The 24,645-nt window shown below is 39.7% G+C and overlaps 1 protein-coding gene across 2 annotated transcripts in view; it reads left to right on the plus strand.

Moving 5' to 3' along the window:
- MAP3K9 (mitogen-activated protein kinase kinase kinase 9) overlaps positions 1 to 10,788 on the plus strand; it is a 76,764-nt gene extending 65,976 nt beyond the window's left edge. Inside the window, exons 7-11 of one of the 2 annotated variants that reach the window (XM_063439760.1) lie at positions 409 to 531; positions 1,757 to 1,910; positions 3,069 to 3,172; positions 6,305 to 7,087; positions 9,860 to 10,788. In XM_063439760.1, coding sequence (XP_063295830.1) covers positions 409 to 531; positions 1,757 to 1,910; positions 3,069 to 3,172; positions 6,305 to 7,087; positions 9,860 to 10,335 — 1,640 coding nt within the window. In that variant the 3' untranslated portion in view covers positions 10,336 to 10,788. The remainder of the gene's footprint in view (positions 1 to 408; positions 532 to 1,756; positions 1,911 to 3,068; positions 3,173 to 6,304; positions 7,088 to 9,859) is intronic. The other variant, XM_063439761.1, reaches the window with a different exon arrangement.
- The last annotated feature ends 13,857 nt before the right edge of the window (positions 10,789 to 24,645 follow it).

Here is a 24,645-nt window from a genome sequence, read left to right on the forward strand (position 1 = left end):
AACATAGCAAGTCTAAAAACTGAAGTGACCAAGAATTTTTCTAGTTTGGTCTAAACTTAAAAACTTAAAATTCACTTTAGATTCACAGAAACTCTAACTTTATTGAATAACTCTGTATGTGTTTTCTCTTTATTCTCCTGTGTGCACCACAAAACAATGTCTATTTAACACACATTTTGTGGAATGGTAGCTAAAAAAAAAAAAAAAAGAGAACAAGGTTTGTCAAGCAATGTGCCACACATTTCCCATATAAGAAAAAACAAAGGTGTGTGCATTTTGTAAGAATTGTTATGCTGCTCATAAAAACGTAAAATTAAAAAAAAGTTTGGTAATTGCTGAAGGAGAACCTTTGAGATAGTGCTAGATGACTTTGTTCCCTTCTCGGATGTTCTGTGCTTCGCTCTGCAGATTTCCAACACAAGTTCACAGTGCAAGCTTCCCCAACCATGGACAAAAGGAAGAGTGTAATTAACACAAAGTTCAGCCCTCCTGCAAGTCCCACCATTATTCCACGACTCAGAGCCATTCAGTGTAAGTCGCATGTCGAGAACCACTTCAGATGTACTTGATAAAACCACAAAACATGACCTGTAATTCTAGACAGGATGCCATAGAAAATGTACATGTTCTTGGTTCACTTAAGTTTGCTCTATAAAGCTCAGTCATTGCATTTCTGTTTATAAAGTTTTTGTTTGTTTTTGCTTTTGTATTCTAGCAATTAGTCACAAATGGAGAACGTTTAATATTTAATGTAGACTATACTGGAAAAATGTAGTGTAAAGATTTTTGGTTTATTTACTAAAAGCTAAACTGTGGATAATTGTCATTGGAATTGCACACATCTGATCTGATTACAGTGGTTTACAAATGTCTTGGTTAACATAACTTTCGGTTTACAAATGAAAATCTATTGAAAATAATGCCTCAGTTTACAAACTTTTTTTCTTGCAATACGAAGCAAGTTTCCCCAGGATGCATTGCGCCTGGAAGGTTTATAGCACCACCCCTGGAAGGTTTATAGCACCGCCCCTGTGCATGATGGTGTCTGTGGGAGGTGTTGGAGCGGTTTTTGCATCGAGTTTTGGAGCCATTCTGGAATTTATTTGCAGCGGTTTTGGGACTTTTTGAAACTTTTTGGGTGCGTTTCTTAAGCGGCGGAAAGCTAGGGAGCTGAGCTATGTCGTTTGCGTGCATTTTACTGTGTGTTCTGCATTGTGGGTTGGTTTCCATGCCAGACTTTTTTCTGACCTCCGGAACGGTTAATTGGTTTTCAATGCATTCCTATGGGAAAAAACATTTTGGTTTAGACATTTTTTGCAATACAAAACGTCCCGGAGAACGCATTAAATTTGTAAACCAAGGTACCACTGTATTTGAAATTTTCCCCAACCTACCTATTTTGCCAGCTTGGCTATGTTGGTTTAATGTTGCTGATCCATTGTCTGTTCTCCATAATCAAGTCAGTAACCCCCCCCCCCACACACCCCTACCCCCAAAGGAGTAGCTGTACTATTCCAGCCACCATTTTGATGGACAAATTAAAAATTAGATTACCTTGATAAACTATTTATTACAGAAAGTGTCATGCATAACAATTCTTTTACAAGCATTTATGAAATTACATGTGCAAGTGGGGGCATCAAACCTAAACTCTGTAGCAGACATTTGACTAAATGGAAAGGACAAGCAGATCATTATAGGAAATCTTGAGAGCCAAGATTGGATATCCCTATTTTCTTACTTTCCCTCTCCACAGTGACACCAGGGGATTCAAGCATATCCAGAAATCGGAGCACTGGGGGATTAAAAGATGAAAGCGAAGATGATGAAAAGAAAGATCCGAAGAAGAAAGTTCGCACCTGGGTGCCGAGTACTCTTGGTAACAAAGATTATGTGCCTGTGGAGGACAGGTTAGAATTCAAACAGTACTTTAATTTTTATATATTTATTTTTTTGTGTTTGCTCTTCACACACAGGAAAGAGGGGTACAAAGAGGAATAAGCATTTAAAACAAGCATTAAGTTACGCAATGCTCATAAGAATGTAAAAGATCATATGATCACTTTAGGGTCACTCCAGGCACCATAACTACTACAGCACACACTAGTGTTTATGGTACAAGGATTCCACAAGTGCTATCCACCGGTAATCTGTCAAACTGCTTCAGGTGTCCGCACTCCTTCTGGTTTCAATTTGTTCGTACTCCATCATTATCGTAGGTTTTGGCAGTACTCCTTGGTTGAGAGCTCTTAGTTGACACTCTTAGCCAGTGAAAACTGTCTAAACCTTCTATGTGTTGCTATGATAATGTTATCATACCAACTCAGATTGAAAGGGCTGTGGGCTGCTGAGACAACAAGTTAAAGGGATATGTTAATAACCAAAGCAATTTTAGTGTAGAGAGAGAGAATTGACCAGTGAGACTGCAGGGGCGTGAATAATGCACTAAAACTGCTTCATTAAGCTAAAGTTGTTTTGGTGACCATAATGTCCCTTTAAAATTGCAACCGCTCCAAGACGGTATAATGTTACTTGTATCTCTCATTAATCTGGCTATTTACCCAAACAGATCCAACACACTTTTTTAAAAAAAAAATAATTAGCACTCCACTTTTTGATATTGTGGAGTCTTGAGAAGTGAATTTACAAATTAGAGGCCAGAACTTCAGAATTTGGAAAAATCTGCTATTTTTTTTTCTGCTCAGCTAATTGGCCTAAAATTGCCATTCTTCAACCGTTTCCCACAATTCAAGTGAAGGGGTGGTTCTGTAGCTTTGAGGTGTCGCGTGACTGGATTTTCATAAATGCCAAATTTGAAATAATATTGCAGTGCCCTGAAAAAAAAAACCTCACAATTTAAATGTATGCATATACAGAGATTTTATGTGGGGAAAAATGTTTATGTCCATGGGGTACTGAAAGGTTTAACAACCCCATCTATTTCTCCTGTATGTACACCACTGAACACCGAGCCAGCTGGAAGAATTGTAATAGGATATGGTTTTTATTGAGAATACCAGTTATGCTACATCTGTATGAAGGTTCTAATGATCTCTTCTCTTTACAAGTGGTAGGATATCTGGAGAAGGGTCAAAGTCATGCTCATCTAGTACATCAAATCATGGGAAATCCCAGAAAACGTCTGTCAATCCTAGCTTCACCACTGTGACGGGTAAGATTTGTCATGGGTTTATAGTAAGGTACTAAGGCATGTAGTCTGTGATTATATTTACTTATGTTACATAATTAATACAAAAAGTTATAATAGATTACATGCAGACATATCAGAGAATGATTCTATGGATAACAGGCTCAGTTTAAAGTTTACCATTAATATACATAGTGAAATTTTTTAGGATTAACAAAAAAGGAAAACATCTGTTTAGAAAAAGGAAACATACTGATATGATACTAGCAGGAGTGTACACAAGCGTGTTAAATTGGCCTCTATTAAGATTTATTGTGCGTGCTTTTTCCAGTGGTCTGAAACAGAGGGCAGTTTTACGTTAAACTATTCCAGTAGTATCCTCGTTGCTCTAGACTTCAGACTGTAGTTCTGCAAAAAAAATGAAGGGGAAAAAAAAAACCTGTACTTTTATTGTTGGCACAATATAGCTATAACTGATAAACTAGCAAAATCAAATTAATGGGATATTCCATTTTAATATTTAATCAATTATCTGAATAATGTTTTGCAACATCTTCCCATCTACAACTCCTTCACCTCAATACCTTTTCGCCACTTCATAAAAAGAAAAAACAATAGTACAGAATGGACATGCGAAAGTATTTTTCAGTTTATACTTTTTTTTTTTTTTTAATTCTTTATTTTTCTTGTGCATACGGTTACAAAACAGGCTTGTAGCGCCACAACAGCGAGTACAAGCTATACATTGGTATACAATATCATGGCAGAGTTATCAGCACATTTTTGTATAATGCCACGCTTAGGGTTCTTAGGATGAGTAACATTGATATGGCTTAATTAAACTACATGCATAAATAAGTGGTTGTTACGCTGGTAAAAACAGTACTATCTAAGTAGTTGATGATTGTTAATAATACAGTTCTGAATGCTAGCAGTTAAGCTCTTCTCAAGCTAACTAAAACAATGAGTAGACAACTCTTCTTGGCTACCTGAGCTTTGAGAGAGTGGTTGTAACTTATGTGAGGCTGGAACTATCACATGAGTGACTATAATAAACATTAAAGCTGCCTCGACATATAAGGTGAGTAAGATCTGGTGCTTAAAGTGAAATCATGCTGGGTCTAAGTGTATAATGTCACCCTGGCTAGTTTACGCATTTAATCAGAGCAAAGCAGAACACAGGTTGAGTTCCATAATGGATGCCATTTAAGATACACAAGACAAAAAACAGGAGCTTAGCAAATTCGAATAAATAAACTTATATTCTGTTGTTCAGCTGGCTGTACGCCGGTTCTTGTCTGTTATGCAGCTTGCTTTCAGGAACCGCCGTCTTGGTGGGTCCGATGCTTCGTGGGTGGTAGAGGAAAGACGGTCGGCCAATGCCTGCTCCAGCTTGTCGGCGTGGTTCGGTGCTAGCGTTCTTTTAGGCTGAGGTGCTGGCGACGTCTCTCCATGGGTGACTCTTGGGCTAGCCTCTGTTGGGGACCGAGGGGAGGGTGTTCTCCGATAGTAATATTGATCCTAGCGCGTCCCTATGTGGCCCTCTTCGCTTGGTGGCAGGGTCGTGAGTGTGGTGCGCACTGGTGCAGCTGCCGCTTTGGGTCTGGTAGGCCTCCATTGTTGCCCGCCTATCTCGTGGCAGGTTGCCGACACAGGTATGAGATCGCTTGATGAGCATCGATGTAGTGGAGCCACCAACTCCTCTGGCCCCTCGGGCCTGAATCTGGTCGTGTCGCTGGATATGCTGTGTGTTCTGCGCTCCACTGTTATGCGCTCCTCTCTGCTGTCTGCGGCGCACGTGGCAGCAGCCATCTTATGCGGTGCTGTTGGGCGCTCGAGTGTGCCGGCGGCGCCTTGGTGCTTCAGCCGCCCTGCCCTCGGGTGAGGACCGGGATAACCCCCCCGGTCCATAGGGGGGGGGGACAGGACCGGTTCCATTCAAGTTCGAGCCCCAGTCTGGGTGCTGTGTGGCAGGATAGCAGTGCGGCGGCCGTCCGCCCCGCTCACCGCCGGAGGAAGCCTCAGTCGGGACAGAGCCCTCTCCTCCAGGGGACTGTAGCCTGGAAAGCCAGCCTCACCCTGGCACCAGCGGATCCTCTGCTTTGGGCAGTGTGGTTTCGGTCAGCTTCTTGAAGAAAATAATCGTTTTTTCCTTATATTTCGTTCTGTGTAGCAGGAGCCTCTGTTGCCTGCGACCGTCCGGCTCGGCGGTCCGGCCCCGCCCCTTCAGTTTATACTTTTGTCCCATAAAATATGTTTTACAATAAGATCAGATATTGATTCTACATACAAACTAGTGTTGTTGCAATACAATTGCTGTCAGAGAACGGAATGATGTAGGTTATAGTAGAGATAGACCAACTCTAAGCAAGGGAAAATAGTGGAGCATGTCTGAATATTAAAAATGTAAAAGGACACTGCCATTATACACTGGGCACCAACATAACTGGTGTGTATTCGGTAGATTTTGTCCTCATATTTATGGTGGGAGTTTCTTCACATTCAAATCTCATTAGTTTTGCTTTTGCCGTATTGAACTGTACTTTTAGGCATGCTCTCTTTTCAAAAAGCAACTTTCTTTTTAGATGTATTTTTAGTATGTACTCAGGAGCTGAGCTGCTGACAATTCCTACAGCCAGGGCTTTATAAACTGAAAAAAAAGTGATTTAACTCGTAAATGGCAGAGAATTACACAGTGATGCTGGAAAGGCATGAAATATAAACCAAAACTGTTTTAATGGGAGAGTAGTTTTGGTGTCCCTTTAATGATGAGAATGTATCCTATCAGGTAGTTGGATACTGCACTCAAGTGTATTTGTTTGTACACAGCTTTGCGGAGTGGTCTGCAAACACCCCCTTGGATATTTCCAGTAGTATAGAATGACAGGCTTCACAGTGAATGAAAACTCAAATGTGATTTTAATGTTGTACCTATTTGTAAAAGAAGAAACACACCAATCTCAACAGCTAACTATTAGAATAGTCACTTTAAATGGTCAAGTTCATAAGTCTTATTGGAAGATTTCTTGAAGAATAATGTATTGTTTTTACCTCCCCCTCCCCCCTTTCTCCCCTTCCCCCTCTCCCCCTCCCCCCTTTCCCCTCCTCCCCTCCCCCCTTTCCCCTCCTCCCTTCCCCCTCCTATTCTTTGTATAGAAGCCGAGAATGTCATGGACGTGTATGTGAACAACGTGGACAACAAAGAGTCCCAAACACCTACACCCAACAAGTCCTACCTCTGCATACCTTTCCATAAAGGAGGAGAAGATGTGGAAGGTCCCTTCACTGATACCAGTAACAATCCCACTCCTGTGAACTCTGCTACAAGTACCCCACAGCTAACCCCTACAAATAGCCTCAAGCGTGGATCTCAGCACAAGAGATGCTCTTTGGTTCTTCTAGGCTGTGGAGCTCTTCTTGCCACTGTAGGCTTGGGTTTTGACCTCCTAGAAGCAGGCAAGTGCCAAATAGGCCAAGAAGAACCTGAACCAAAGGAAGAGAAGAAGAAAAAGGAGAGCCTCTTCCAACGAGCTGCCCGCCCCCGGAGAAGTACTAGTCCACCTTCCAAAAAACTATTCAGGAAAGAGGAGTCTCCATCACACCATGTTGAACCGACCCCATCACTCACACTGCAGTCCCTGTCTTCCATTTCTGAATGTAATTCCACTCGCTCGTTGCTACGTTCAGATAGCGATGAGATAGTAGTCTATGAGATGCCTACTACTCCAGTAGAGGAACAGCCGCCTGTAGTCAGCAATCCACTGGTCAATGTTCACATTGAGACTTTTAAACGCGATCCTAACCAGTCACTCACACCAACACATGTGACTGTAAATTCAAGGGTGCTCCAGGAACACAGGAGGACCCCTTCTGATGGAGCAATTAAGGCAGTCCCAGTGATTGTTAATGGAACATCACCCAGCAACTGTACAGCAGCAAGTAAGTCAAGCTCATGGATTTCTTCTTTCAAATGTATGTTGTATCCAGGGATCAAGTCCTGGGGGAAAAAGTGTGGGAACCCACCCAAGAGTTCCACCAGCTCAACATGGTTGAAGGGACTTGTATTAAAGTTTGCTGGGCTTTTGAGGGAAATGTCTATTCCTGCTCTCTCACAGTCACCCTCCACTCTCTATCCCTGCTCTCTCACACTCACCCTCCACTATCTGTCACTCACCCTTCAAGCTCCATCCCTGCTCTTTCACACTCACTCTCCACTCTCTATCCCTGCTCTCTTACAATCACCATCCACTATCTGTCACTCACCCTTCAATCTCTATCCCTGCTCTCTCACAATCACTCTCCGCTGTCACTCACCCTCTATCCCTGCTCTCTTACACTCACCCTCCACTATCTGTCACTCACCCTTCGCTCTCTTACACTCACCCTTCACTATCTGTCACTCACCCTTTAAGCTCCATCCCTGCTCTTTCACACTCACTCTCCACTCTCTATCCCTGCTCTCTTACAATCACCATCCACTATCTGTCACTCACCCTTCAATCTCTATCCCTGCTCTCTCACACTCCCCCCTCCACTCTCTCACTTCCACACCGTGTATCTGAGTCCCTCTAAAAAATACATCCGATATATTGATATAATCACTTGTATATCAAATGCATTCACTTTCCTCGCATTTGTATGTAGAATTTTCCCATGATCAGACTAGTTGTCAGGTCTGCTTTATATTCAAACTCCTGCTATGTATTGCAAGACCGTACACGTTGTCTGCATATATGCAGAAATGTTTTAGTAGGTACATGTTACTGAACAACTTTGCTTTTAACAAGCATTAAAGGGCTTCTCCACCGTCCATGACCATTTCTACCAAAGTATCCAACCTAAAAAAAGTCATGCTTCCAGTCCGGCTAACTGAATTCCTGACACTTCTCATTTTAGTGAAATACCCTGTTAAAGACTACAGTGATAATGTATTGACTTACTGCTTTTAAAATAAAGGTTTTCTGTAAAATACACCGGCTTTGCACTAACCCTGTTCACTTAAAATGTGAATTGTTGGGAATTGTTGGGATTCAATGAATTTTAACATTTTAGAGAAGAGATTAAAAAAGTTTGTCTATATTGTCCTAAAATGTAACATTGACATAAAATTCCTGCAATTTATAGTGTAGTGGATAACCCTGGCAGTCTTATTTTATGTTTTGTAACCCTAGGCTTGATCAGGTAGATATCCACACTTGCCGTACTCTATAGGTTGAAGGTTTATTTTTTTATTTCTTTCAATTCCTCCCTTTCTGCGTTCAGTTTATCACTCTCCTATACATTCAATTACCCGCTATCCCTGGCTGCCTATTTAACTCATGTAGTGTATTTTAAAAGGAACACTCCAAACGTTTTCACTACAACAGAGCACTGTAATGGTTATGGTGCTAGCAGAGCCTTGGCACCTCTCCCCCTCCCCACCCGTTATAACCTTGTCTTTCTCCCACCAGTCAGTCAATTCTTCAACATATATGCTATGCCAAATAATTGACTGACAGGGAGAATGCTTGATTATTGGAAAGCAATGGATGATTAAACTGTTAGGAGACTATAGCGTTAAGAATACGTTTTCGTATTTCTAACGCCATAGAGTGCCTTTGAAAAGTTTAGCAACTTTTTGATTTCTAACTGGGCGCTGCTCTTAAACAGCTACTCATTGCTGTAAGCTCCCTTCATTGAGCTAAGCCTGGCGGTACTGGGTTTAGCTTCTTTTCAACCATTGAGCTAGTGCTGCACTGCAGGTTATTGCTCAGGAGAACTAACTGACCATAAGAAATGCTGAAAGTTATGTTGAAGTTTGATACAAAATCATTATAACTCCTTAAAGGGTACCTGTCACTGTACCTGCAAGTTATGCTATTTTGAAAAGTCGTGAAATTATCTATATATTGTGCTAGCAGATTAGCTGGCATAGGTACAGATTGGGAGAAAAACCTATTTTAAAATAGGTCCTTCTCCCACCTGTCAGTCAATTCTTAGACATACACGCTGTGCCAAATAAGTGACTGATGAGCAGCTGAAGAAACCTCCCACAAACAGTCCTTCTGCTCTCCAGATAGAGCAATTACAGCACATGTGCTATCGTTGCTATGGTAATTCCTTAGCAGACACTACTAGTGTTTGCTGGGTAATGTAGGAACATAGTGACTGACGCATGTCGGCATACGAGGAGGTTTGCCCTGCATGGGGAAATGTCCTCAAGCAGGGCAAATGACAAAACACTGTGGGAGGACCTAGGATGGAGACAGAGGTAGGTATTATAAAAGACTAACACCCACCTCTGTGAGGACATGGTGGCAATAGATTGGAGGAATGATAAATTAATATCTTATATTGGATGCATCATGTATGTATCACTATTGGCAGGGAGACCTAATCGCAGTGGGTCTCCCTCTTTAAGGGGTCTTTGAATAATATTTTTTTCATAGCATTATGCAGATAATATATGTAGTGCCTTCCAAATAAAGCAGCTGCTTGGTCAATAACCGCATATGCATATAAAATGTATGTATAGACAAAAAAAAAAAAGCCAAACTCAAAGGAAATATAATCCTCCAAGTTGGTTGTGTCTATTTCAATATTTTTTTGCCCAAAAATGCACCTCTGGTGTTTGGCATGCACCAAATAAGAGCAAACTAGGTTTTCTGTAGTGAGGGATTCTTCAGGAATAACCAAATAAATAATTAATTATGCTTTGTTTTCTTTGTCCAGATACAATATCGCCTAGCAGAGACCCTCAAGAATTTCCACGCCTTCCTGACCCAAATCTAGTCTTCCCTCCTACCCCGCGACGCTGGAATTCACAACAAGACTCTGCTCTAGAAAGACCTAAAACACTGGAGTTTGTTCCAAGACCTCGGCCCTCTACAAACAGGCAAAGATTTGACTCTTGGTGGTTTGTGTCACCGAGTAAGAACCGCAGCGATTCTCCTGCTAACAGCTCATGCACTGAAACCCCAAGCAACGTGGACTCTTGCTTTGCCAGCAGCAGTGGGAGCACTGTAGAAGAAAGACCCGGTTGTTCCGGCTTTATCCCACTGCCGGTGGCAACCCCAATGGTTGAACGGACACTACTGGATGTGGATGTAGAAGGTCAAAGTCAAGATAGCACTGTTCCTCTATGCAGAACCAAACTTAAAAACTACAAACCTGCAGCCTGTGAACAAAAACAGGAGTTCTGGTCTTAAAATGGCATGCCAAATGTGATCAAAAGGAAACAAAATGCAGCCACAACCCTTGCACTGAATGCACTTTGATGATTAAAGAAATCACTGGAAGGCAATATACAATGTAGTTATTATGCTGCTCACTCTAATTCTTAAATACAACTTGTCGTTTCTTGGAGATGGGTTATAATCTCCAACCATTTACCATTTAAAAGCTAGAATAACTCATTCATCTGTATTAAGAGAATTTTATGTTACACAACCAGATCTAGTCCGGATTTCTATGTTTTCACTTTTATTTTATTTTTTTAAATATGTATTCATGTTATCTTTTTCTCCTAGAATTTTCAGAACCAATTTATTTTGTCAGCTGATGACATCATAGCAGCAGCTCTCTAAGCTTTTTAATTCCATTTCCCCAGCTGCAGCCATTGTGCTCTTGTCTTGACTACTCTCTGGAATATGCAAATGGAATGCATGACATGATCCCATTTCATTGAATTAAGATTTTTATATATATATTATATATATATATATATACACATTTTTTTTTTGCTAACTACAGAATAAGTTGCTAACACTGGTGACTAGGTTTCCTAGTCAAAGTCCTGCCCACTGATTTCCCCTTGTTGTAGTTATGTCAAATTCAATTATGAATTCTACACTGGACCCACCCCATAACAGGCATTAATAGAAGGAAGTGATGTGTAGGAGGACTCGGCTGCTCTAAATCTAATCTCAAACCTGTTTCTCCGATCCACAGTCATGCCGTTGTTTTCAATGTCTGTAGTGTTCAGACTGGGATTATAGAATTGCCTATAAAATGGCAACTCCTCTGTATCTTTAATTAATCTACATATCTGCATGGATATATTAAAATAGCAAACCATCTTTAATTGCCTCAGGGCCAATTAAACCATGAAGCTGATGGAAGTACTTCCACTGCATGATTATCAATGTTAGAAGTGTTCTATGGATAATACGGGATTGCTATATATGGAATAGACTTCTACTAATGCTGTATTACACATGGACACTTTGCCTCCACAAAGTCTCACATTTCTAGGTGTGAGATATTTGTGGCCGCGTGGGCGATTTCCTTTCAGCTATTGGTTTTACTTTATAATGAGCCATTTTGCCTGCAAACTTAGAATGAAATTTCAACCCTCTTAGCTTTCATATGTCTTGATGTTTCTGTGAAATATGTTCTCCTGAAAGAGGCAATTGTACTTTTCATTTTTACTTGATTATGTTTTTCCTTTAAGAAACAAAAAAAAAAGAGACAAAAAAATATTGCAGAGTATTGAATGAATGCCACTGATAAGCCAAGGCGATTCAAATATTCTGGATGTCCTATTACCTGGTCTGTCCTGCAAAATTAAATAAAAGACATAAATTTGCTGCATTAATACAAGATAGGTCAAAATTCAGGATACCCCAACACCTGTAAGATTAATGTCACTGTGAATGTTATTTACAGCAATGGGTGTACCTATAACATGTTGCCTTTTAACCATGAATATAAGATATTGGGGTGGTTCCTCAGTTTTGACTTCCCCCATATAATCACTCAATCCCAACATGTTTAAATGGTAAAAAAACAAAAATATTAAGGGAAAATTGCAGATAGTCTTTAGAACACAATATACATACTTCAATGCTCTCCTGCTAATTTCCAGATTGTGTCATCTTGCTTATCGTGATGTAATTTCAAAAAATGTAAGCTATTGATCAAATTCAAGGTTGAATAAGCAATAGCATTCAGTGAACAGACATCGCACTATGTGAATGACCAACCCTGAATCCAAAAAACAGGTATAATTAAGGATGTTTTCTATTCTATATATCACAAAATTTAGCAAACTTGCTCTCTAATGTATAACATATTTCTATTCCGTTCCTCGTTCATAGGATCAGTTGTCCAAGTGAACATTCATATGCTAGCCAAAAATGAATTTGCATCTCATGTGCCCTAAACGTAATGTCTTGTTATGTGCTTATTGATAAGCGTTTGTGCCAGAATTGCATTTCTAGAAATCCAGAATGTATAGTTAAATAAGAGACAGCATTTATTCAGACATCCCTTGTTCTCTATGCACAGTAATTGAAGATTATGCTAGCGCAGTGTACTGATAATCTTAATTTTAATAATGACAGGAGGCGGATATTTGCATTAACTTTCTTTACTAGCTCCATAGCAGCAAAGAAAAAAACTTTTAAAGAAAGAACCAATCAGAGTAAAACCTGTCATGTTATAAAATTTAGTGTTAACTTTAGGACTAGGGCATGGTGGGAGGGGAGTGGTGTGTGTGGAGGGGGAGGAGGGGGGGGGGGGTAAAATATGTATTTGTTTTTTCCAACAATGCTGTATCAATCATACATGAGTGGTCCTACTCTTGTAGTGAGTTTCGAGGTCTCCCCCATTGAACGGGAGATAATGTCGGGAAAAAAAGGTCTTATTTATCTTGTAGATTATTTTATTTTGACATCCTTTCAATCTTGGTAGTTTACGCCATGACCAATACTCCTATGTGTGCCCTTTCTATGCTTCTTTATATTCAAATACTATTTTCCAGTTATGTAGACTTGTTTGGTGACCAAAATAGTCAATCAATAGCTATGAAGTGGAAATGATTGCAATTTTAAAGGCCAGAACATTCCATTAGACAGTTAGCATCACCATTATAACATTTATAATAAAGACAACTAAATACTTTTGTAATGTAATTTACCTTTCGGACCAATCACAAGTATTTTTGTGGGGGGTTTAGGCTTTGTTTTTGTTCATACTCCTGTTTATATACCCATTCCTTTAACATCGTAGTTATTCTTATACTTTTGTGCACTGAAATAAATGTAAGGTGTTGATCACTAGTAAGCCTTTGATGCATGGATCTGAAACGAGTACAAGTATGCAGAACTACACTGCTTCTTTATGTGAGTCCTGGAATAAAAGTGTGTTGTGTTTTCTCCCTATTTTAGAATTGATTGCATTCTGGATTGTTACTTTACAGAGACTAGAAATTTGTTCAATAAGGTATCTCAAACTGACCCTCCCAGATGCTGCTGGACTACTCCCTGGCCATTATTGCTTTCAAATAGGTCTGGGAATTGTAGGCTATTAATATCTGTGGGGCCAGAGCTTGATATTAAACTGGTGGAGAGTACCAGAACACTCACAGGGAACTCTAACTGGTTTGTTATAAACCTGGTCTCTTCACAGTGCCCAAAGACCTTCCCCATTCATAGGTGACTGGTGAAAAGTGATCTGGGCATGTTAGCTAGGCACTCTAGGCATGTTAGTTAGACAGTAAACACCATTGGGGTTGGACATAATTGATAATAAAGCAGAACTGTTAATTCCACATTATCAATACAGCTAAGTTTTCTCAGCAAATTAACAAACCCCTGCACTACTGGGTGTAGCTCAGTGAGAGATCTTCCAGCTCTCATTGAGCAGTGGTGGAGATGGTAAGCTGCCCCCATTGGACCACAGGTAATAAGTCAAACTGTTCTAAAAATGGTTTGACTATTTACAATGAGGGAAGGCAGGACACCATAACCACTATAGTTAGAGCCAGGGAGGATCCTTCCTGTTTCTGTTAGGTCCCCTGAGCTAATGGAAGTGGCAGGCGTGCTCTACTACTCCCCCTGTATTCCTGTTCTCAGTGTTCTTTCCCGCACACATGCACGGGAAGATAGCTGCCGATTAGTTATTTCCCTGTAAAGCAACTTAGTCTCTTTGTGAGAAAAAGGACTTGCAAAGCTGCATTTCATAAGAACTGTGTTTTTTGCAAGCTCTTATATGATATACCTCAATATATACATGCATGTATTCACTGGGGGTATATCTGCTAAACAGTATTTCCCCACCTCATGTTTTTGACTGTGGAGTGGTCCTTGAAGTTAAACATGGCATATTTTTTTTTGGACAGTTTGTGGGGTTTTACCCATAGCGTATGGGGGTTACAATAGGTTTTGCAGGTCCTATTTTCCAAGACACATATCTATTTCTCCACCCAGTTTGTAACATGTCCTACGGTATGCTTATATCCCGCATTATTCCATTTAGATTTAAGAATATGACTAAGTGCAGCATATGATTTGTACATACTGCAATCACAAATAAGTCAAATTCCAGGTAATAATAATAATTAAATAATACATTGATTCACCCGTAGCATTAAAGTTAACAACCTCCTTTGTTCCACCCCCTTAAGATTAGTGAATTATAACAGTATTAGAATTGAGTGAAAATGCAGTTGTTTTTTTTGTGTGTAATAAGCCAGAACAATAGATTATTTATTCAATGTAAGGTATTTTAATGCTTTGTAATTGTATTAGTGCATAGAGGCTACCAATAAATTACAGTGTGGGGTGTAAAATAATTGCGGCTCATAAATCCATAATCACTCTACTTTCAGATTATTTGCTCTCCCTACTTTGAAAATATGTTCTGTCGTAAAGGATTTAAAGGTTGGCTAATTAAGAACAAAAATGCCACACAGTGAAGGGGTGGGTGCTTTGCCAAATTTGGGGATTATGAGTACTGTTTTTTGTTTTTTTTTGTTTTGTTTTTTAAAGAGTACGGTGCTTTTAAAATGAAGTAGAGCACTGCTACCACTTAGTGGGACGGCACGGATTTTAATGGAGTTGGAAAATAACCAACAATTACATTATTAATAAGTTAAGTGCCATAACAGCCAATTAAATCCACACCCAGGTTAAAGGCAGCTAGCGATATATATTCCTGAGACTGAGCCAAACAATTGGAAGGACAGAAAATAAACGCTGAAACCCATTAAAAAGTTTTAGGAGGAAAATACTAAGACTGTGAATCTAGAAAAACTGTCCTGAGTAGTTTAAACCTTTTAATATATACTTAGGGATTAAAGCAAAGCCTTTTTTTATTTTTTGTTATTGTGACTGCAGAAGTCTGTAAAAAGCTGAATATAATTTTAGTGTAAAAGAAAGCATGATTTTTTTTTCTTCTGGTTTTATATTTCTGTTTTACCATTATCCAGTATTTCATAAATAAAATGATAATGTATTTCTACAATGCAGTAACTGTATATACATTAACTTACAGTTTCTACTACTTATAGTAAGATTCTGTATAAGACCCATATCCTCCCGACTGCCACCTTATAGAGACACTCCATACCCTAAAGCACTTTCGCTTGCTGAAATGCATCAAGAGTGTGTCCCCTTTGTTTTAATTTTGCAAAAAGTGCAGATTTCAATAGAAATTTACACTTTTATAATTTAACATGGTTACACCTCTTTGGCTTTCAAGCAGACAACAGACCATGTTGCTTCCTGGTTGTTTAGCTCAGTGGAGCTAAACTCAAGAGGCAGTAATTTCCCAGAGCACCTGCCTTGCAGAGACCTCTCGTTGAGCTGCAATGGGAAGTCTGTGATTGGACAGCCACAGAAAGTCTGGGTGGGGTTAGAAGGGGAGGGTTTGCAAAGGCTGCAGGCAAGAGAAATAAAGGTTTTGCCATTGTCTTTAGATTTAACTCCAGAGAAAAAAATACATAATTAAATGCATGCACGTTTTCACTTGGGGTATATCTACTGAAAAGGGATTTTCTATTTATTTGGGCAGTAGTGTGTCCCTTTAACCTAACTACTGTATGTACACTGGGTGTGCAGGAGACTGCTTTGTTTAAATACTAGTGTAGCAAGAGAAGAGGGTAATGTCAGTTTTGTTTTTTAAGAATGTTCTACATTGGGTTTTGCTAGGTTTGATTGGACACTTTGCCATAGCATGGTAATTTTTTATATAGATATTGCCAATCAAATCAGTAGCACCCCATTATGTCAAATAACATAAATTACTACAGGGAAGCCCACATTTAAATTACTCCGAATCGGCAAAACCATAGGGGCCTAATGTTTATGCACACCCACCCTTAGTTACTCAGTGACTGTAGACCGGCAATATCTAGAGCCAAACCAGTGAGTTCTCCATTTTTAAATCAGCCTGTAAGTTGTGTTTATATAGGAATAATGCCGTGTTTGCCAGTCCCTGGGAATCATGATCTATATGTATAAGTGATTGGCTTGTAATTTGCAGTCAGGGGGTGTTGGCCTGCCCCCTTGACTTTAAAAGCCAACACTTATACATTAATTCACTGAACACCAAATTGTATGGAACTGAAAACCAAATTTCACATTTTATGCTAGAATAAACCGTGACTGCAACAAAATAAAAATAAAAATTGTATTATCAAATATGACAAGTTGCTTTTCCTTCACTATAATGTGGTGGTTGGTAAGATCTATCTATTGCAGTCAGGGTTTATTCACTAAACACAAGTCTAGTGCCATAGCTACCTCGCTCAATGCCATCTGTTAGCAGTTCATACTCTGTATAAACACTGTCCCATAGCACTTAGACGTGATGCCATTCACCGGTATTTTAAAAGCTGTATTCATATTGCCACATCCTTAGAGTTTCCATCTTTCTACAGCTCTAAATGCACGTTCATGATATCATATGTTTCAGACATATCAGTATTTAATAGCCTCAATTAGGGGGCTGCTAATAGTGTATGGCCACAAAGTTGGAAATGTTTTAAATTATGGGCGATTTTAGTTCCACAATCAGTGAAGCCGCACAGTGTTTGCATGTCATTAACGTAAGGATGAGCTGAGCAAACAGCTCAAAGTACTTGTCTGAAACAGTCTTAAAAATATTTACCTTGTGCAGCAAAGGGATTTACCCAACACCTTAAGCATTAACAACAGCATCTTGTATTTACACAATTTACTTCTTATACTTTTGGACACAGGATGTTAATGCTGAAAGGTTCTATCAATGCGTCAAACCTACATTACTGGAATGTGGTCTATAAAAAGGCAGTAGTGGTTTGAAAGGACACACCAGGCACCAATACTAGTTTAATGCATTTGATAGGTTTTGGCCTCAATAATATGCCTTTTTTTTGTTTTTGCATGCCCAAGTCTTTATAGTTTTTGTATAAAATAAATAAATGTTTTGCAGAATGCTGTACCATAAGCTTTGGCTTTATTAATATGCTGTATTTTTTATGCTCAAATGCCTCCTCCAGAAAAATACTTCTTTATCATATGTATGTACACAGCTCAGCCACTGACCGCACTGAATGATCTGACCAACAGAACAGCCCACATTAGAAGGAGAGGACACCCAGGGATGCATACAGTAAGGATATTACTACCTGTTTGTAGTTTCTCTGACTGTTTGCAGCCAGTCTGTGAATTGAAAATTAGCTCACGCAGTGCTGCAGGGGCTGAGCTATATGCGTACATTTGATAAGGAAGTATTTTTTCTAGAGTGAGGGGGTGTGGCTAAGGAGGCAGGCTTATGGTGCAGCATTCTTCAAAAACATTTATTTTATGCATAAACTATAAGGATTAGAGCTTGCAAAAAATACTGCATATCAATGAGGCCAAAATCTTATCAAAAGGACATCTATTAAAGTTGTATTGGTGCCTAGAGTGTCCCTTTAAGTTAATATTAATATAAAACACATATAGAATAGAATGGAGCTTTGGTGTTAGTCTATGTATTATCAGATCGCACGCCAAGATCTGAATATTGCCTTTTTATTTTCTTTTATCTCATTTAATTTAACTATTGGGGGCCGTTTATTTATTTCCTTCATTTCAAACTAGCACATCTCTTGTTTTCTGATTTGACAAAGCAGCAACAAAACCCGAAAACTGTGAGGGTATATACTTGCCCACTTTCTGCAAGTCAAGTCGTATTGATTTAGAAATACTCTTTTTATATGGACTCTAGTTGCCATCCACTTGGCCAAATTAACTCAAGTCATTAAGGTGTTTCTTCCCTTCCCTGTTTCTTATACTCTCTTTAAAATGTAAGGATTGTGTTAGGAGTAAAATACTACCATGCAATCCTAGAACTTGCCAAAGAGTGCCAATTTATAGAACATTACTGATGCATTATACACTAGATTGCAATGATGGGGTGATAATTGTTAAACCACTTACTTAAACAAGAGATAAATGATTCCCTTTTATTCCACAAGTTGTGTCCTTAAGGGGTTACAAGGTTTGCCCATTGTTGGTCTGTGTTAAAAATAAACATTTAACTGGAAATTGTCATTGTAAAGAGTGTTACGTTCTAGTTTACAAAATTCAAACATTATAAGTATAGAATATTCTTCAGTTTACTTCTCTGTTGTGTTTTATGTTTGTTTAATTTCAAGAAGAGCGCCTCAGCTCACAGTGTAGTGATAAATGGAGGTTTATTCGGCCACTCTGTTTGATGGCTGACTGGACCAGCATGTACCACTACGTGCGTGCTGAGGCAGTCTTCTTGAACTTATATTTTTGTCTGCGGTAAAAGGACTGAGGATTTCTAAGTGAAATAGTCCATTACACTGTTATTTTTATGCATGTTATGTTTAATTGGCACACTTCAACAATGTCCGTCTATGCTAATTAGAGTGAAGTAGGTTCTAGGATTGTAGTATGGAAGTGCCTAATAGCAACTGACTGTATCATTGGCATATTTTATATACCACTATGCTCATATCTCTAGAGAAATCTAAAACCTTACAGTGAATCTGCCATGACTGCATTAACTGCAAAGGCATGTTGGCAATGAATAAATCCATTAACAAATATATGCCTTATCTCTAGGATAAAGTAACACTCCTAGCACCATAAACACAACAGCTCATTGTAGTGGTTATGGTGCCAGGAATGCCTTGCGCCATCTTATAGTACGTGGTCATGCAATTCTAATATGGTTTGACAGCCTACTTGGGTCCCACTAGGCACCCATGGCTGAAGCACATGATTCTGGTTTCATCTGCAGGTGAATAAGATTAGCGTTACAGAGCTAAGCGGGGCCATAGAAGACCACGCTCACTGTTTGAGAGCGTCATCGGAGTCCTCAGTCTAATGGACTAGATGTTCTTTATTTTCTATAGAGACATTGGGCTTCTCCTGCGGAAGAAGTCCAGATGTGGGGCAGGTATCTGGTGGACTAAAATTGAATTGTAAATTGTACAAAAAACTGACTACTTATCATAGTAACGCTTCACTAATTAACTTCCACACCATGTTTATGAAAGGTTCATGGAATCAACCCCCCTGCAAAGTTGGCCTCCCCCACTATGCATGCACAGTATTAATTTGACATGTCACTCAGTTCTGTAGTTAAGTGCTACAGGAATAGTCACAGCATCTACAGTGTGTGCTGTAGTTGTTGTGATAAGCAAAATAACAGCCTGCAGGAGGTTCTCCTACTCTACCCATCACTTATTTGTTGGCATACATCTTTATGCTGTCAATTTGATAGGTAATAGAAAGAATTACATTTTTAAATTACATAAGATCTATCTATACATTTGCTAGCATTTCAATATGGAGGGGGGGCGGGGAGGAGCAGGAATAACCAGCTCATTTGCGACTATAAGTCATTACATTGTATACTTATGGCAATACCATGGGTAACAAGCTACATTTAAATTTTATTTTAATTTTGAACAGTAAGAAAAATACAGAAACTATGAGGCCAAAATCTATATAATACACTTAAAAGGACACTTAAGTAGACATATCCCAAGTAGACCATTTATAAGTATTTGAAGAAATTGACCTCCTTTTGCTCAGTAACCTAGTGGGCTACCCGCAATACTCCAAAGGAAGGATGTGGAAGCAAAAACAACAGGTTTTGGTTTGCTACCGCTATCATGCAGAGATCTTTTCTGGTAATTGGGATCTGCATTGAACTTATGGTGGGACTGGCCTACACTCACTTCTAATGGGCAGTATTCAGAGGCCAAGTTATGAGACTTCGGTTGTCAAGCCTTTTAGACTGTCCCCTATCTAGCGGCTCTTAAATATTTGACATAGGCTCTGGCCTGACTTTTCTTTTACATAACTATTTAAAACAACATTCTGTTTAAAGGTATTTTGTTTTTCTTACAAACCTGGTAGATTCAACTTGCCATTTTCTTCACCACTCCTGTTGTGATTCCCATGCTTAATTTAAATACCCAGTAGTCAATGTAATGGTGTGCAGTGTTCTAATTATCTAAATTATGTAGCTTTTCACAATTAAAAAAAAAATCAGTGTAAGGGGTAATGGCTTTTTAATGCTGTTTGATGGAGCAATTTCAAAGTGATAATAGATACACTTAAAAAAATTAAAAAAAATTGACTAAACGCTTGTAAAAATAGCAAGTTGCTTTGTACATGATAGGTTTACTTTGAGTACTTCCTCATTTGTCTGTTCTAACTACAGACATGTATTCTTAATTTTTGATTGACAGACACGACCAAAACAGTCTGATTTTAGTTCATGGGAACTTTGTTCATTTAAAAATATCACCTGAATGAAAAGCGTATACTGTCACTAGTCAATAGTGTAATGCCCCCCTCTGCTTTTGTATGAGGGCGCGCACACACACACACACACACACGTTTTTTCCCTAAAGTTCCAGAATGAGCGCATCGGACCTCTTTGGAAAGGGAATAAAATTATGGGCCAATTGATCGTGCAAATTCTACTGTTTTTCATTTCCCATTTTATGTGAGTACATTTTGTGTATATAACCATTTTTTTAAAAATTAAATTATTGTATGTTTATTCTATTTAAATTGGAGCCAGAAGCTAATGGGATTCATTTTTATTTTGGTTTGTATGTTATTGTTAAAAATGAAGATTACCAAGCCGGCTTGGTGCAACTGGAATCATATGTATAAATATACACACGCATATATGAGCTGCCCTAGGCCTGGTCTGAATATTAGAGCACACAGACCGTAAATAAAATGTTAAAGCATTCATATTTGTGTCATGTTTTCATTTAAGTTTTGAAATGCAAAGTGTTTGTGTTATCGTACAAATGCCACTTTCCTTCTATAGAACATTTACATTCAACGTTACATTGTGCTAATAGCTATACTCTGCGTACACTAATGACAAGTAATACATAAATATAGAGATTATATAATTTTAACAAGGATAATATACAAGACAAAAGTGGAGACTATAATAAATGTTTCTACTCCGTATGATGAGCAAATACAAGGTCAGAATGCCTCTACTAATATGATCCCCACCAAAGTATACACAGAGGTCTTTCTGCAACAGTGTGTAAATAGAAAAAAAATAATAATCAATAAAAGACTGTTTAGAAGAAGACAGACAAGGTCTGGACATTAATAAAAAAATGGCTCCATGCTCAAAACAAATAATTTCTCACGCAAGGAGCTTGTTCATGGTCTGGGAATCTCTTGCATGGAATACTGTACTTCTCTCCAAGTTGGTCTCTCCAAAAGCCGAATTGCCCTGCTACAGTTGGTAATGAATGCTGCCGCCAGGCTGATCTTTCTCACCCTTCGTTCCTACCATACCTTGCCCCTCTGTCGATCCTTACACTGGCTTCCTGTATCATATAGGGGTCAATTCAAATGAAATGAAAATGGAATTATCACTTAAATGTGCTTCTTGTGTATTCGATAAACCAGGGTAATTTATTTAGTTTTGGAGGTGCAGTTCCCTGCACACATACACTACAGACCGGATCTCCGCCATACATTCTCTACACCCTCAGTTTCACAAACTCTCACACTATAGCCCCTATACATCCGGTATCCTCAACAATAAAGACAAGAAGGCTCTATCCTCCCAAGTACACACACTAAAGCCCCTGGACACATACTTTTTAGTGTGGTGCAAGAGTAATCAGGGAGATATATTTAGAAGTCACACAGTAGGTTTTATAAATATTACATTTCATTAACTTGATTATATTGCTGGAAGTAACTTGCCCCTTTAATCACTGTTAAACTATTTTGTTAGTTTAACACAATGGGGGCCCAGCCCCCACTGGAGGTATGACAAATACAGAGATTACACACTTTATTCTAGCCATACCAATTCATACCAGCAATTGACACACTAGGAGGCTGAAAGTGGTTAGCTAAAGGCGATGGGAACTCTCGTTTAGCTGGAAGAAAAGGCCAGCGATCCTCAGTCAGTGTATTGGGAAATGGTTTAACACCGAAAGGAACAAGGACAACAGGGGACTCCAGACACCATAACCACTTCAATAAGATGAAAGGGTTACAGTACCTCAAGTGTTCCTGTAATTATTCATTTCTGATCTGTGCAAGATCATCCATTCTCTTTATTGCTAACCTGCTTAAAGAATATACTTATTGCTAGGAGCCGATACACCTGGAGAAAATGGACCTATACATAGACAGGAGGCACAGCTGTAGCTAGAGTAGTGAGATATTCTTTGTACGGTGAATAATTTTTATACATATGATGCAGTGTGCATGTATAGTACCGATTAGCTGAAATCTCAATTAAAAATCTATGTAAATGTTAATTGACAATATCCATGCGGTGCGTGCCTTTAACTCTTATTCTGGTATAATCTCTCGTACATCACAAAGCTCAAGGAGATATGAAACTGCTTTAGAAGTACACCGGCTCGATACAAAGCTCAGGAGTGCTGGAGGGACTCGGTTTAATTAATTGCTACATGACCTGGATGAAAGAATTGGAGGCAATTTTCAGACCATCTCTTTATCAGACCTCAGCCAGCTGTGCATCACCTGACATTATGTCTACAGAGGTGGCACATCAGAAGGAAACACACACACACACACACACACCAACAACCTTGATATCCAGAAGACAGAATAGAACGACTATGGACCAAGCCAGCGTTCCCAGCAATAGGGATTATATAAATTAAAAAAGCCTCAAAAAGTAAAAACTAAAATTGCACAAAAACACGCATTATTCTATCTTACATCGTCTCCATCTTTTTCCACAATCTGCTTATCTGCTAGTACGGTTAAGTCCACAAATAATTCAGCCTTACTGGGATCCAAGGGGTTAAAGATGGTATCAAGCTCTAAAAACGACTATTATCTTTTTGTGCCAGAACAGAGTAGATTCTAATTCCCAATAATTACCAGCAGAAGTCATGGGGAGTAGCAGGGATTTAAAGTTGTTGTGTATTTGCAGCATTAAAAAAAACAAAGCAAGGGGGTGGGGCCTGACAGCCAAAATGGCCGGTCACACATTCTAGGATCTGCTGCAATGACTGGCAAAAAAGCGCTGCTACAGAGCGAACCAAAAGCGACCCCGCCAAACGGTGCCCGGGTACAAGCACAAAATGACACGAACAATCGAATGATACATGCCCAGCACTGGTGCGCCGCAGAAATACCTGCACTGGCCATGTGGCCTAAACCAGAGCAAAACCCGTGGTCTGGGGGAGGCGGACGATCTCTTGGCGTGGGACGATCACCCAAGCAAGAATACATAACAGCCCTGCTACCCACCCCCCCACCCCCCCCTTCTGGACCGGCAGGGGATATCCGGTCCCCACTGGAGAGGACTACCCCAGCACTCCTACCTGCCCGAACGACAAAACCCTCGCCCAAACGGGAGCCTCGGGGCCCAACTAAAATGACGGCACAGACGAGGTGCAGAACAATGCACACGCTTACCAAGCCACCCAAGCATACACTAGAGCTCTTCGACAGACTTTGCACCTACTTTTGGACGAAAATTAAGGCCAAGAGACAACCCTTCAGAATGGCGATGAAGGCAGTGGCGGCGTCGATCCGCCCGACGGTCTGGCGTGGCCTGCGGTGGTCTCCCCCACGAGGCTCCGGCACAGCCTCCCGAATGGAACGAAGCCGGGGAGCAGTATGGCAGGAGACGGTGCAGGGTTCCTCGGACAGCAGCACACGTGCCCTCACGCTCCAGAATGGAGCCAGCCGGCGTGCCCGACAAGCCCACCTCCCAGCCACAGCCGTCCTGCAAAGCACGATCGAACATAGAGGTACTGGCAGAGCCTACAGCTATGCGAATCACACTGTAGCAAGATCAGCGATTGACCAGCAAAAAACATATCTGCAGCCAACCGGGGAGAGAGCACATATGTAACACAACATATAGCACTAACTGCACTAGTACAGCTAATATAGCAATGTAAGGCATAGGCTAATTCACCTATCTACTCAGTAACACCTTCTACGCCTCGGTTTAGCCACCCTGCTGTACTATTTTAGCCTCTTTGCTGCACTATTTTTGGGCAGTCCTGCTGTGATACACAAACCTGCGGCCAACACCCGGTGGTAATCATAATCAAACTTGTTCTTTTCTTATCTTATGCTTCTTATTTAGCTTGATTCTCAGTATCTAGTTATTTACTTTGACTAAGCTTGTTATTATTGGTAGCAATCCATTTCAGTGCCTACAATTGCAATAACATACATTTTCTCACTATAACCCCTACGCACTGAATAGCTTTCATCACTGTTTTTCCCTGTTAT

Source organism: Pelobates fuscus, chromosome 13, assembly GCF_036172605.1.
Source record: "Pelobates fuscus isolate aPelFus1 chromosome 13, aPelFus1.pri, whole genome shotgun sequence".
Taxonomy (NCBI): Eukaryota; Metazoa; Chordata; class Amphibia; order Anura; family Pelobatidae; genus Pelobates; species Pelobates fuscus.